The 16,276-nt window shown below is 33.6% G+C and overlaps 1 protein-coding gene across 3 annotated transcripts in view; it reads left to right on the forward strand.

The window, feature by feature from the left end:
* Window positions 1–16,276, forward strand: part of LOC114130224 (uncharacterized) — a 68,279-nt gene extending 52,003 nt beyond the window's left edge. The window contains exons 3-14 of one of the 3 annotated variants that reach the window (XM_050200347.1): window positions 4,407–4,656; window positions 6,126–6,281; window positions 6,454–6,525; window positions 7,037–8,044; window positions 8,122–8,381; window positions 8,555–9,081; window positions 12,200–12,889; window positions 13,154–13,449; window positions 13,983–14,608; window positions 15,332–15,468; window positions 15,565–15,641; window positions 15,754–16,276. In XM_050200347.1, coding sequence (XP_050056304.1) covers window positions 4,468–4,656; window positions 6,126–6,281; window positions 6,454–6,525; window positions 7,037–8,044; window positions 8,122–8,381; window positions 8,555–9,081; window positions 12,200–12,889; window positions 13,154–13,449; window positions 13,983–14,608; window positions 15,332–15,468; window positions 15,565–15,641 — 4,038 coding nt within the window. In that variant the 5' untranslated portion in view covers window positions 4,407–4,467 and the 3' untranslated portion in view covers window positions 15,754–16,276. The remainder of the gene's footprint in view (window positions 1–4,406; window positions 4,657–6,125; window positions 6,282–6,453; window positions 6,526–7,036; window positions 8,045–8,121; window positions 8,382–8,554; window positions 9,082–12,199; window positions 12,890–13,153; window positions 13,450–13,982; window positions 14,609–15,331; window positions 15,469–15,564; window positions 15,642–15,753) is intronic. The other 2 variants (XM_050200346.1, XM_050200348.1) reach the window with 2 other exon arrangements.

Genomic DNA, 16,276 nt, shown 5'->3' on the forward strand with positions numbered 1-16,276 from the left:
AAAAATAAATCAAAATAAATATACTTTGTCGACAATTTTTAAATGTCACTAATTGGGCACGTACTCGTCTGTATAACACAATAGTATGTACTTACATTCACTAACAATAGAAATTTACTTAAATTTTAGAAGGCGGAACTTACATTAAAATGTATGGGAAACACTGAGCTATATAATAAATATAACTTTTAAGTTCATTACAACATATACAAAAACAAAATAAACACACAATTAATTAGTAATAACAACTTTAAATTAACTTTATTGGTTTAGAATACAATGAAAATTTATAATTTTAAATAAAGGCGTGAAGAAAAAGACGATGTTAGTGTTCTTGTTGAAAATAGACAACACTCTTGGAATGGAAAATTAGTGATATAGTTTGTGCAAACGTGCAGTAAAACAGTGATGAAAAAAAGCTTTGCAGCTCTTGTAAGAAATAACATTTAAAAGGGATAGAATTTTAAAGAGAAGGAAAATTAATAAAACCATTAATTTATTTATACAATATAAAAGGGTTTGAATATTTAAAATTAATCTGACTGAATTATAATTATGGTTTTTTATACATAATATATTAAATGTATAACTGTATAAGATATACATTTTTAAAAACGATTCTGGACACGTTCAATACTGTCAATGCCTAATATTTCATGTATGGACAGTGCCACAGTGGACACCATATTATAATTAATTATAATCGAACCATATTTCAAGATTTACCTAAATATATAATGAGTTATGTAATAATATAGATCATATGGCATTCCACAAATTCTAAAACTTTTAGAACTTTGTTAATAGTGCTTTCTAAATGCTGATTAAAATAATTAAATTCAACTTTAACTAATTTGAGTCGATTATTATTCATAAAAATGCGAATTTTATAGATAATAGCGACCAATAGAAACTCATAGAGACTAAATTCTTGACACTTATTAATTAAAATATTTAATTAATTTTGTAAAATATAACAGTCGTTAATTGAAGAAATGCAATTATAAATTTTTAAATCAACCAAAAATAACAGAAATTAACTATTTAAGAGGGCTGATAAGATTTCATTAATAAATATAATGAAATAAAAATGGAAATAAATGACGTTCTTTGAGAGTGACAGATGGGACTGGCGTAGATAAATATACGTAATCAATAATACTTTTGTAACAGTAAAGAACCGAAATATTAGTTCGGTTTTTAATTTTTATTAAATACCTTCAATAATATAAAATCTATTGAATCTTAAAACAGATCAAAATAAAATTAATTTTCACAATAATAATTAATGAGTTTCGGTCGATAAAACACGTTATAAATTTCAACATTTGTGTACCTAAGCATACTTTTGATGACATTATTTTGTCCTTTTACAAACCGCGTACGTTGTATTTGGATCCGCTTCCTTCTTCAGTTTTTTGTTTTTTTACTATTATTATTATTATTATTATTATTATTGAACAATCTATAACAATACCATTCTATAAAATATGTTATTATGCAATAGTCTAACCTATTACGTAACGTGCGTATTTTTTATCATTGTATTATAATATGTCATAATGCATTATTTTTACCGAAAGAGCTTTTGGCGAATCCTTTGGTGTACCCAAAGTCGAGTCAAAGCAGTCGAGAGCGCGCAATCCAAAAATGTACATCATAAAGTGCAATCATTTATAATTTATGTATAATATTAATACGATGGAACGACGCCGGTTCGGTAGTACACACGCTCTCGCGCACACATACGACATTGATGTTAACAAACCGTAAGTCCTGTTTCGTGGTGTATAATATAATATAATAGTAATAATAATAATAATATGACATATTTGTGTATGGTTTACCTCTATATAGTGATAGTAGTCCGGACTCCGGGAGGCGCGTGGGCTGCAGCAAGCTTAGGCGGTGCGCGTAAACCAGTCGTTATAAAAAAAAAAAAAACGACGTGGGGCTGTGTAACAACGCAAGATAAAAAGCGAACTCGTTGCGTAATTTGGGAGTCCTTAAAAACCAAATATCACAATAACACGCTTGAGTCCGAGTAATTGGATACGCCTGTGTGCTTCGTCGTCGTTCGAGCCAAATTTCGCGATGAAACCCGTCAGAAGAAAGAGAAAAAACCCTAATAACACATTTTAATGACTTCTTCATCTGTCCCGTCTCCTTCCGTTCCTCCTTCACCGTCTCAAAACGGTATTGTCGTTTTATCTGTACCTATGTGCGGTGTGTGCGTGTGTGTGTGTGTGTAGACGGTAATCGATACGACAATGACTCTTTTTAAACGACTCGACGATTTTCATATTTTTATATTAAGTTATATCGTCGTCCGTATTTAATATCATATTATGTCTGGTAAATTCGACCCTGATACAGTCCGACTAATTTGACTTGACTTTAACGATAAAGTCGAGTCGACAAAAAAAAAACACGCTTAATTATTTTTTATTAGTTTTTTGTACGCATAATATCATATTGCATTGTTCAATAAACGCCTTACAGCTCGGGTATATACTTACACGTAGACGACCGTAATATAATAATATTAAAAAAAAAAAATAGTAGTTATAACAATACAGGTGATAGACGACTGCGGTATAATAATGATATTAATAATATATATCGTTCTACACGTTAATTAGGTTTGGCACAAATGCACAATAGCTGGTTATATAGTGTGTGGACAATAAGTATGTTACATGCTTATAGTGATGCGGATTATTATACACGAAATCGTAATACCAATTACCACGGCGCATTGTGCAATGTGTAATAATCAGTAGAAAGGCGGTTTTTATTATATGCATTTATAAAGGAATTCACAATAGTGGTATTATCTTGTCAGTAGCACTATGTTGGTCAAGTAGACTTGCTTACAACTTTTATACTTTTTTTTTTTTTACTATTATTTTTAATTTATTGGTATAACCTGTATTTAAAGTGTCTTGAACTTTCAAATAGGTACTTAGGTTGTTAGCTATTATAGATATTGGTCAAAAATGGAAACGTCGTGAGTAGTAAACTTCTTGACGAAATCAAATACGGGTTTTTGGAAATCTCGCAAAGGCTCTCAAAGTAAAAATAATTGGTTATTATAAGTAGGTACCCGTGTCTCAGACAATAACAATTATTATAGCTCGTATAATACTCTGATCCAAGCACCTTATGAGTCGACGGTAAAAAGAAGATTGTATATTTTTTTCGCGTCTACAGCCGGTCTGTCAGTGGTAGAATAACGTCGTCGTCGTCGTCGCAAACACAATATTATTCTGTATACTATGTTATCATTGCGAAAATCCTATGTACATTCATATACCTACGCAAATCGAAATTTATTACGTCGACCGATTGCGCGCGCAGTTCATTTCTGCGGCGCAGACAGCTTTTTTATTTTTCTCTCTTCAATAACGTTCTTTGGCAATAAATCGTCGTCTGTACGTATAAACGTATATATAATATACAAATACAATACATATACATATCTTATTATTATATTTATATAAATCTACCACGTTACAATTCCAGTCACGGACCGGCTTATAGGTGGGTGACTCCGAGCTTTTGGAATGGTTTTTTATTTACTATCATTTTCGCCGCAATCGAAACGGTTCATTTCACATTTCGTTTTTTATTTTTTTTTTTTTGCGCACGATCTGCGACAGCTGTACGCTCGGCTTTGGCGGTGTTGTACGTACACGCACCGCACACTACAGATAAATAGGCACGCGTATTATCCGCCGGGAATTGTATATAGAACGAAAATGTGCTCGTCAATAATAATTACAATCCAACAATAATAATATTATCATTATGTATACCGCGCTGCACGGAAACCAATAAATAACATTTGGTCGAAAATAATTCGACGCGCGCGATGAATTCTGGCGATAATAATATAACAATAACGGTCTCGGTCCGGCGGAGAACGAGGACACGGCGAACATAACAACTAACAAGCGCGATATTGTGTGGAGACGAAATCTTTTATTTGAGGGGAGGGGGTTAAAATTATAAAACATTCGATGCAGCTTCCCACGGTATTCCAAAATTGCCGGCACAGAAACTTATTGGTGGCGATAATATGTAATCCATAATATTATTATTCTATGCGTATATTATGATACGCACACCCGTAACTAGATCTGCGTGCGTAAGTACCATGCAATAATAATATATGTACACGTGTGTCACGTTCATGGTATCCCAATTTTACAATTTTTTTAGGTATTTTTTCGTTTTTTCTTCTTTTTATAACGTGATCAACCTCAAACGTTTAAGATCTCGACCGAGAATTCAATCGGGTTAAACTATTTTTCTGTTAACCCACATCCCATCTCAACGTTTATCTATATTTTACTTACTTTAATAGTAATGTTAATCAATTATGTTTCCTATATTGTTCACAGACCACGTTCAATCATTTTGACGTATATTGATGCCACACGCTTGTGACCACTACGCTACAGAATGGAGGTTATTCCTCTGATTAGGAATTCAGCCACCGGTTCGGAGGCGTCCAAAGGCGATAACGGCATCAAAAGACACGTCCAAGAATGGTCGAGACTCGACAGGTTGACCGGAATCTTGGAGCACGCCAGAGTCGAAGCGGACCAATGGACCAATCACACTGCCAACACTAAACACAAATATGGAAAAGTAATAAAAATAATATAATGTGCATTTGATGCATATTACATGCACATATATATATATATATATATATTTACGTATACTGTATAATTTTTAATGTATATTTTGATTGATTAATATTATAATAATATTATAATAATATGATATAATATAACATTATATCGTTTAAAGGTGTTTCGATTTTATTAACCGGTCGATTCCATAAAAGGAAATTCGTATAGAAACAGATACATAATATTTTATCGTTAACGATTTTAATAAGTTTTCCATACGAGATCAAAAAATGGCAGGTTTTTTTCATCCGATTAATTATCGATCACGTTTCGTTTAAAATTTAAATAACTCGTTGTGGCTATCCTAATATTGTAGATCATACCTCGTATTTTCTAATCGACAAAATGAACATTTACAAACACAAATAAAACATATATTATTATGTAAGTACGCTATTATATCAATCTACAATTTCGAGACAGTCCTTTACAACGTGATAATAGTAGATACGAGTTGGGTTTTACATAAATACAAAATTTCTAGAAAAATGTAGAATAACAACCGTGGATAGAATTATATATACTGACCACTTTGCGACTGACCTCGATAAACTACATATACACATATTATACCTACGTATGTACATTATTTTGGTATATGACTGCAGAAAATTATATTAAAATGACATCAAACGCTTTCAAATGGAATATATTACGCTTCGGTCAAACGCTTCAGACATCCTAACCTGTAACACAGATTTTGAGGTCAAAAATCCTCGTTAGTGGTATATTTTGACGTACGCTCCGGTTCATTAACCACAAACCGTCTTTATTTCTACACAAATATAATTACTCGGTCGGCCGTGATCCTCGAGTCAATCGTTCTTTAACGACGAATTTCACCTATATATTCCTATATATTACGAATATATACCTATCTGTGTTTGTCGTACTGAACGTAGTATCAACAAATGTACGAACTAATTGCGAATTAATTGTATATAATGTAAAAAACTTCTATAATTATAAAATATTCTCTAGTATTTTTAAAAGATAAACTTCCGAGTAGTTCCTAGTAGCGAAATATGCCAGAATAGCGTAAATAATAAAATAAAATTCCTATTTACCTTTCGTTGTTTTCATCTAATTGAATTACAGCTAAAACCCCATTTTCTAACATAGCCATCTAATAATATTCTTTTTTGATTTTGATTCAAATTTTATTAAAATAATATATTATTTGTTGTCCTCGTCTTCTATGAAAATATAAAAATAAAAATTCGAAAAATAATTTTAAGACACGGTACTAACTGACTCGAATCGAAAAAAGTAATTTAACTCATTAAAATCGATGTAGCATTCAATCTTCATATCGATTTCGAGGAAATCAATCAGGGTAAACTTTGGCCGCAATAATTAATGACTATATGTATTCATTTACCTGTACATACAATATTATTATAATATTATATGCGTTCATAGGTGGTAGACAGACGCGCCAGGAATCTCGCCGACGGCAGTAAAGAAGAGACTCAACAGACCAAACAGCTGGAAGTGTTTCAAGCTCACACTGCCGGATGCTCGGTGCAAGTAATCAGATCTCAAACAAGTACCACCAGTTCGTGGCACAATTCTAGTGTAAGCCATTATAATATACTTATATACGTACTCTCCGACTAGGCGGCAGCCGTGTTCGGCGTTACGGCCACACGGTGTCCGTCTCGTTGTTTATCGACCGTCCTGCTCATGACGACATATTATTTTTTCGCCTGTATTCTTATGTGAAATTTATCGCTTTTTTTTCTAACAGGGTGGTTCGAATGCATTCCAATGGCCGTCTTCGATATTCGACAAAAAAGACAATCAATTTGATCAATTACGTGTACGTTATTGAAAAGAAACATATACCTGTTTATAAAATGTTCGAGAAAATATTTGATAAAAAAAATATATGTACAAATGGTACCTATCTATTACTTTTTATCATTTTTGATAAGAAAATCTAAAATTATTATTTCACCAACTCATGAGTTTCACAGTTGAAATATTTAAAACTTAAATAAACTTTTATAAGTACTCTAAAAGTAAGTGCATCATGACTTGTGACATCAATAAATTGTTATATTTTCAATGTATCACATTAAGTACATACATATATTTTACTAAATCGTTAAAATATTAAAACATCAAATAAATTTCCACCAATTTTATATTTTCTAATAAAAAAAAAAAAAAAAATGATGACAATATAAGAAACAAATCAACTAAAATAATATATTACATACCTATGTACAGTTCTCGAATATTTTATCTATTAGAAATTATTAATATTTTATAACAAAAAATATACATCAATAATTATTTAATTTTGTATACATATATTTTATTTACAGCTGGAACACAGTCCTTTAGACGTAAGTTCACAAAAAAGTAAAGCAACTGTAGGTCGTAGTGGATCAATAAGCACTAGACGACCACCTACTCGTAGACCACAAGCCGTTACATCGCAATTACCGAAAATAGAGAGTATTGACTCCACCGACACAATGGAAACGTCAAGTAGCCTAAACGAAAATGTCGAAGAATCGGTTTCAACAAACTTAAACCGGCTAAAAAGTTGTTCTAACGACGAAATACGAAGTGATATCAACGAATCCGAGGAACCACTGGATCGATCTTCCAGATTTCGGAGGTCGTTACAGTTTGCGCAGTCCAAAAACATAGAATCTAATCACAAAGTTGCTGGAGAGTTAGAAAATGTATTGAAAAAGGTTTTGGGTAAAAAATTGCAAGCAGTGGATGGGGATATCGTGGACGAGTATTCATTGATAAAACCAGCGTCTCCGTTAAAAAAACCTACTTTCATCACGGTAGAGAGTCTTAAGAAAACAAAAAATAACTTACGACACTTAAACGAGGACAAGGATAAAGACGACGATGGAATAGAGACAGACGTGAAACCCCCAGGAGACTCACGGAGCTTAGACTATAGGGGTTCAGCACTAACTCGCACTGAAGAGTGGTATAACAGACGCAAATCGTACGGATTCGAGAAAGTTACTACATCGGACCACAACGGTAAGTACGCCACAGATCCATCAGCAATGGATTCATCGACAGACAGTGGTATTTGCCGATCAACCGAAAATGGACTATCAAATTCAAGCAGGCAGTCGTCAGTCGATCGTGAATCTATCGCCGATCTAGTCAAAAAGTATTCAAACAAAGAAATTAACAACAACACTCAAGTACATGCCTACAACACTACTGTAGTCGCCAAAGGAAAGATTCTTGAAGCCATTAATAGCTTAAGGTCCAAATCGAGTGCTTATTTCGATGTCGTTAAACCTAGCGACACCATTTCGGAGTCCACGGAAAACGACGAGAGCGAAAAAGAACAGGTTAAAATTAAAATTATTTATTAATTCTTGTGTAATAAAAAAATAATCAGTCGTTTTATGCTACTTCATTTTTTTAGGTGTACATGAGACGACTATCGGTTGGTGTGGATATGGCAATGGATAAAAATGTTAATAGAGATGAAGTACCAAAACGCCATTCAATAGCAGTAGTAAGCGAAGTAGCAGACAAAGAACCTGGCATCGATAAGAAGAACGGCAACAAAAAAGTAGAGTTTTGCAGAACCGAAGTACACTTCGATGCGACTCCGGGTAAGATAAATATCGTTGACATGGAAGACAAACCCGCCCCGGCTCAACTGTATCGACCTAAAAAGAGGTAAATCAATGTTTTGGGATATAACAGTATGATTAACGTGCATGATGATAAAATTAATTTATGCTTTGTACGATTAAAGTTATAATAATAATAATTATTTTTTTATTTAAAATATTAAAAAAAGTAATTGAGTAGCATAACATTATTATATTTCGCGTATGTGTACGTTTCAGGTACAACCGTCCACCCGAAAAAAGCAGCCATGGGCTTCCTGAATACCGTTTTGGGGATGACGTGCACAGTGACGTCGTCTTGCAGATCAATGGAACCGGAAACCAAAACGGCGGAAACAGCGGCAACGAGTGTCCAACAACGGAAGACGAGACTACAGATAACGGCAGCAGTATGCCAAAAAGCATACTGAAACGGCAACAACTACAGCAACAGTCGCAGCACCAACAGCAACAGCAGAACACCTCCGATAATTCCGGTGGGGTCGCGTCCGACAACGGCATCGAAGTAAGGATCTCCTCGACGGAATCTACACCCGTAGACTGTAGACGAGCGTCCTGGTCCGTGGCCGACAGGGTGAAACAGGTAGAGGCCGTAGGATTCTCGACCCGAGTGAACTTCACCGAGGGCGAGACGACGGCTGTGGGCTTCGATCCGGCCGATCCTAGAAAACAGCGGTACTCATACAACGGATCGGCTTCACCGGTTTGGTACCAGAACAATGGCAACAGTCCGTCGGCCACCGCAGGTATGTTTATACCCGACGTTACCTAACATGATGAAACCCTATAACCAGCTGCACTTGTAAATCTGTCTTGGACCGGTTTGGTTTTCACGCGGCTTATGGACAACTTGTACTATTCTCTGAATCGTGCAAGTCGACTTAACCAGATAAAGCTTGCACTTAGACGCTTCGCTTGTTCGTATAACACATCACGCTTTTCACATAGGCCCGCCATTACAAAACAATGTTTAAATACATTTTGACTCATAATTTAATTAAACCGACGAACGTAAGAATTTCATTTTACTGAACGAGAGAAAACGCTATTTTAATGTGAAACATACATAAAAATATTTAAATATGTAACAAATTTATAATTGTTATGACGTATTTAAACGTGTTTAACGTAATATTTACCCCATAGTTTATTTTTATAAATATTTTCATTAATTATTTATAGAGATTATAAATCAAGTGAATCGAGAAAAAAAAAATTTAAAAACTTAAAATTATAATAACAATATTATAGAGTTCATGTGCCAGAGAAATGTTTGTATAAGATATTTCTATTTATACGAATTTCACTTTATAAGCAGAACGGTAGTGCCATTAGTATTTCAGTGTTGTTTCGAAAAATATAATTTTGTAACGGTAAAAAAACGCAAAAATGTTTATTACAGCATCTATCTTTACATTGTAAATTAAACACATTGTGTTTGAAATAATAAAAAACCTACTTAGGCGAGTATTTTTTTCAAAATTTCCATAAGTCAAAATATACATTGAAGAAATATAAACAAGCACCACAGTTGTTAACAAATCCAAAATAACAAATTCGTGTTTTGAGTAAATCGACTCACTTAACTCACAATATTTTTTATATTTTTTTTTAATGCAATGATTTATCATTGCATTTTAATGTAAAGAGCCCGTCCTAGTAGTCCACCCAGCTCGTGTATCTTATTTTTTATACTTAATTTATTTTAATTAAAACTAAACAACCCGATGTGATTTCTAAGTGTGATTTATTATTTCCACAATTTCAACTTCTAACATAAACTGTTGTTGAATATCGATAAGAAATGCACAGATAATTTATTTGTTCACCGGCACTTGTTATAATATGTAACCAAATTAACTCACAAACCATAATACACATAAAATGTAAAAATGTAAACATAATTTATATTAAACAAACTTTATTTTTTTTTCGATTAGTAAACTCAATTTCTTTTAAACAAAAACAGTATAATATAATAGCACGCTCTAACATTATTCGTGTAATTTAAAACCATTCGACGGTAAACTGTTTCAACACACCCTTATGGTACTTCCAACTATTACACAAAAGCATTTACGTATATAAATATGTATATACCTACTATACATTGTCAAAACGTAGGTACATGGAAAATTGCACATTTTCTTCTACGGTGTTATATAAATTTTTATTAAGAAAAACAATTTTTTAATCGTACTGAAAAAAATAATGGTCTATGCGTTGAAAAGCAGCATGTATACTTGGTAAAACTATCACGGACTTTTTAGCGCTTTGTATGTTGATTTATGTTGTACCTATACGCTAGCTCTTACCGGCTTGAATTATTGGTATATTTGAACGCAGCTGCTATCCAGTGTATTGTAGTGTGCTATACAAGTGATGTGTTTTGTACGGCTGACGGGGGTTGTTGGATTAGCGTCTTTTCGCGTTATAAAAATGAAGACATTTTAAAACATACCGACCCCAATCAGCTGTACAGCTTTTTAGCAATTGAATTCGTATCATCCGCCGTAGTGTTGACGCGTAAAAACGTGTACAATTTTTTTTTTGCCGCATGGTAGTGTTGTAGCCGCAAAAAGCATGTGAAGCGCTGTTGTAGAATTGACCGCGTTATTAAGATTTAATAGGATGTCGTACGTGCATGATTCGTGGTCCATATTTTAAATTGTAAAAACTCTATGCACGTAAACTACTCGATATACATATACATATTTTTACACTAGCATATAAGGCGATTCAACAAGCGTGCTCAGCCTTGTTTTTAATTTAATAATTAAAATGTTTAAATTCTCATTTTTGAAATTTTCAAATACACCTAAAATCATAGTTTCAATGAAATTTGCTACTTAAGGAGTGTCCTATGGTGATAAATATATCTTCTGTTTTTCAAAGAAGAAATCTCCTTTTTACTGATGTACCTTATGTTGATGTATCTAATTCAAAATTCGAACACGTAACTTAAGTCATTAAAATGTTAATATTAAAGATAATAGTCCTTAAAAATAGTTTTTAATAAATATTATAAATATTAATAATTTTATATTATTTACCTATTTAAATTTTCAACATACCATAATTCCTATAATTTCCAATTCCATTATTATTTATTATAGACTTTACACAAAGTTAAATAAGTAGCTTAAATCTACTCGTTTTTTACATAAAAATGTTCAAATAATCCGCAAAATAATTTACAGTGCAAAAGAGAAGTTGTCATGAGTATAAGTATGGTATTGATAAGTAGGTATATATTTGTATAGTTATATCCCTAAGGAACACTCTTTGAGTTTATTTGAAAATTCCAAAAATCGTGTTTCAAATAATTGCATTATTAAAAATTAAAGAGGATTGAGCATGCTTGATGAATCACTCTGTATAATTATCAAATTTTTTTCGTAAACTCTAAAGAGGCTTTATCATTGATATACATCGATTTCATATTTTCAATAACATAATAACTCTAAGCAACTCTTAAACCACTATAGTAGTATCGTTTTCATAATATATATATATTCGTTTGTTTTTCTATTTAGAATTATCAATTTTATGAAATTTATTGATTATTTTATTTTTCTACTTTATACAATATGTATGTATATGTATTGTTCAACGAGATATCGATTTAACAATTTTCATGCATAACTTCAGACAACGTAACAGTTTTACGTTAACACTTGTAAAACTTATTTTCGCTACGCATTTACGTATAAACGTTACGCACTCCTATATTATACGGCAGGAATCGTGACATTTTCGGTTTCCTTTAACTGTTTACCTTTTAAAAACTGTGCTCATTCAAATGCTCCCCTCGGCGTACGACATCCTTTCGACGATAATAATGGTCTCGGGCGCACGTTGCAGATACTTCGGCGAAGTGCCACGAAAAACTGTTGGTGCGAATCGGCGGCGGTGCGTGCAACGGCAAACCAAACGGTGCGTCTGCCGCCGCTGACCTGTGCGCGTTCTCCCGGTGCTTCAGCGACCAGACGGCGGGCAATCACCTACCGCTGTCGTCCGCGTCGCTGGTGATGAACACCAAGTTCCGGACGACCGAACAGCCCAGCACGTACCTGGAGGAGATGAACACCAAGGTGCTGGGTCGGTTCCAAAAGGCCGTCAGCACGTCGTGGCCGCGGTACGGTCACAAGACCTACCCGACGCCGGCCACTAGAAAGCACAACGTGCTGAAGAGCTGCGCGGACATCAAACGCGACAGGGCCGCGAAAGGCATGCCGGACGTGATCGGCGCCTTAGATGACCTGAGCAAAAGCATCGATGCGCAGATCGTGGACCGCACCTCCGACCGGCACCACGTGACGCTGATCAAGGTGCGACAGCCGTGTGACGAAATCCACGGCCGGCTGGAATACGCCAAAGATCTCATGAGCACGGACGAGACTAGCGAGGAGAGTTTAAAGGCTGACGAGGAAGTGAGATCGTACATGGCCGCCGACTGCGTACACGAAGACGACCGGCTACCCGAGTGCAAAAATCTCAAAAAACTCATATCTACTGTAAAAAAAAATATCACACAATCTCAATGTTCTCAAGGTACCGATGTTATTAAATATATATGTATACGTTAGTAGAAGTATTATAGTACAGTGAAAATATATATAGTGCAAGTGTAGTATGTATATAAATATATGTATAGGTATTTAGGTATCTGGTATACACGAGTTTAGTAGAAGAGAATGTGCAATCGTTTTAACCAAATTATATAGGGACGGTTTTTTGGGAGGAGGGAAACACACTTGATACGATCTAATATATTGTAGTAAACGCCACTGACCGTGTAACGATGTGACTTTTCAGATAATCGTCTAAAAAAAACGGACGTAAAAACGTACGAATCGACATTAGTGGTGCCAAACGTCACTTCGGTGTTACTGAACCACGAAAAACAGTTGGAACCCGAACGCTCTCAGTTCCAACCGGTGAGCGTGCACACCTCGCAAGTGACACACGTTGTGAAACACCAGTTTGATGACTCGCTCCAAAAACAACCCAGCAAACGAGTACCGGTGAAAATCGTACAAGACAATCGCAAGTGCAAGCCAAAAACGGATGCACCCGTTACCAAAATGTGTGCCACCGTGTCTTTGAAACAGGTAAACATATTGTAAGGCTGAATAAACGAAAATACATAGATATAATATTGTAACATTTTGTTCGGAAACGAATAAAATTAAATTAAAAATGTTAATACCTAACAAAAAATAATAAGTACGAGTGCGTTTTCGAACACTGTAATTTATTAATATTCTTGCAGTATTCTGAATACCTACTATAAATAAGCATTGTGAATGTTTTCAAAATATACATAGGTATAGGTATCTTACTTATTAGTCATGTATAAGAAACTAGTCATTAATTAGTTTTTAATTGGAAACACTAAAATCATATTTTATGATACTTTATTTAATTTATATATTAGAAATACATAATATTTTGAAAAATTACTCAAAATAAAGTGTTTAATACTTACGAAAAATATTCTAAATACCTTATTTATGGAATTATATCAAATTCACGTATTCATTGTAATGATGCATGGCGTCGTTTTCTTATGTTAATACCTATTTTATAGATACACATTAATGCGAGTTAAATATATAATATTATCAATTAATACTTGTTTAAGGTTCCTATGACAGTGCAGCCAAAACCGGTGCAGTGTAACGAGAATAAAAAAAAATCCACCGAAAAAAAAGAGTCGATATACGGCAATATCGGCTACCGCGCCAACAGTCTCAGGGTCAAAGACAAGCCGGCCACAAACAAACAGGCGCAAGACTTGTTCAGCACGGGCAGGGACAGCTGGCTTAATATGCCCAAAGACTTAGGTCCCAAGCTCAATAAGTCCAAGGCTACCACTTACAAGAGTCGTGTCAACCGAAAGGAGACGGTGGACTCGGAGATTTCGGTATTGGAAGAACTGAACCGGGCCGCCGATGAGATACTGAAAGCCGTCAACGGGTACACCGACGATGAGTCTCAACTCCCAAACGATGCTGAAGACAATAAGACAAAGACGAATCTTGACCACTCGGAGGCGAAACTCAAAAACAAAAAGAAAGCTGCTCGACTTTTACAGCGAGCAAACAGCAGAGAAGCGTTGTTACACCTGGACGAGGTCAGTTCGTCGGACGAGGACGCAGCAGATGAAGTTCAAAGGATAAAACCAAAAATGCAAAGGAAAACTAAGACCCAGTCACAGACTACCAACAACAGTGTCGCCACTAAGACCACAGCAAGTTTTGCGAAAAAGTAATATTATGTTTTGTTAAAGTATATTCTCGACTAATACACCAACCTCATAATTAAAATTACAAAATATTTTAGTCATATTGGCTATTGCGTATAAATAGTTTTCTAATAATTGTGGTACTTCAAATACTAAAAAATAATAGATCAAATTTAATATTTAATCTAAATTAATGCCTATATCAAAAAAAATTATTACCTATGTTATTAAATTGATAACATATCTTATGTGCGATATATAGGTACTCTTTTTAAATTTAATTTTAACTGAAACAAAATTATACTTAACGATTTATTAATACTCTATTTAAATACTTTTTTTATATAATATAAAAGTAATATTTTTAAATATATTATCTTAAATGTTTGTTTAAATTATTGTATGAGTATTTCTATTTAAAATTTTAATGAATAAAATACAAACAGAATATAGATTTTTTACGCTATAGCCCAACAGCCAACACTATTCACCACTCTCCCCTAAGCGGCAATACATAATGATTTATGACCCTATTACATTGACGAGTTAACTTGACCCTTGATAATAATATTTCTGCAAATCCGATATCGTTAAATCTGATTATTACTACCATTCAGCCCGTTTAAGAATCCAAAATCCACGCTGCTGTGTACGCAGTATTATGAGCCTATAACTGATAGAATTAATAAACGAGCGGTTTTATTTAAAAAAATTATTATTGTAAAAGATTTATTTCTTTTTTTCAGAATCCAAAGTCGTACACAGAACGTAACGAAAACTAACTTACAACACAAAGTCCATCCAACATATTACGGAAACGTATCGAGTTGTACGCAGGCGCCGATGAAATTCCGGAACAAGCCTTCAGAATCTTTGGCGAAACGTGAGAGCTATTGTCTTGTCAATGCATTATTATGTCACTGACCGGCTCCGGCTGACTTTCAGTGGAAGTGTTTATAACGTTTTGTAATGATTCCAGAAATCGTCGTAGATCAAAAGGACACTAAAGGAAGGTACCAGTGCAAGATAACGGCCAGAACTTTTAATTCTAAGTAGGTAAATCACTTTTGCACGAATGCACGGACATTTTAGTAAACCTTTGAATAAAGCAATAGAATAATACATACACTCTGTTTATATGACATCATGATTTTTACTTTTTCCACAGGAAACTCAAAGGTTCAGTCGAAGAAAACAAAAACTCTATCAAAGGATGTTAAATATAATATTAATTATTATTACATTAATATGTTAGAATAAGAATTTTTTTTGTTAAACAATTTAAACAATTATAAATCTAACTTAACAAAATATTATACTTTGACCATTAATGTTATGCGTTGACATGCGGTTCTAACTAGAGTTATTAATTTATATATCAACAATAATTTTTGTTTGTAAAAAAATAAAAATACTCAAAAAAATTAGGTAAAATAAATTTACATTAGTTTACTTGTTTTTTATATAAATATATATATATTATTAATTATTATATGATATACCTACTCATGTCTCGTTTAGTCTTTCATCATGTACTACTACTAGATATTCAACCTTTTATTCTTGTTGACCATATACGTTGACGTAAAAATAAGGTTGATACGCCTAATATGTTAAAAACAAATGAATATATTATATAAACTTACTTATGTATAAATTCTAAATAATAATAAATTGTGATTTATTAATAA

Source organism: Aphis gossypii, chromosome 2 (genome assembly GCF_020184175.1).
Source record: "Aphis gossypii isolate Hap1 chromosome 2, ASM2018417v2, whole genome shotgun sequence".
In the NCBI taxonomy this organism is placed as follows: domain Eukaryota; kingdom Metazoa; phylum Arthropoda; class Insecta; order Hemiptera; family Aphididae; genus Aphis; species Aphis gossypii.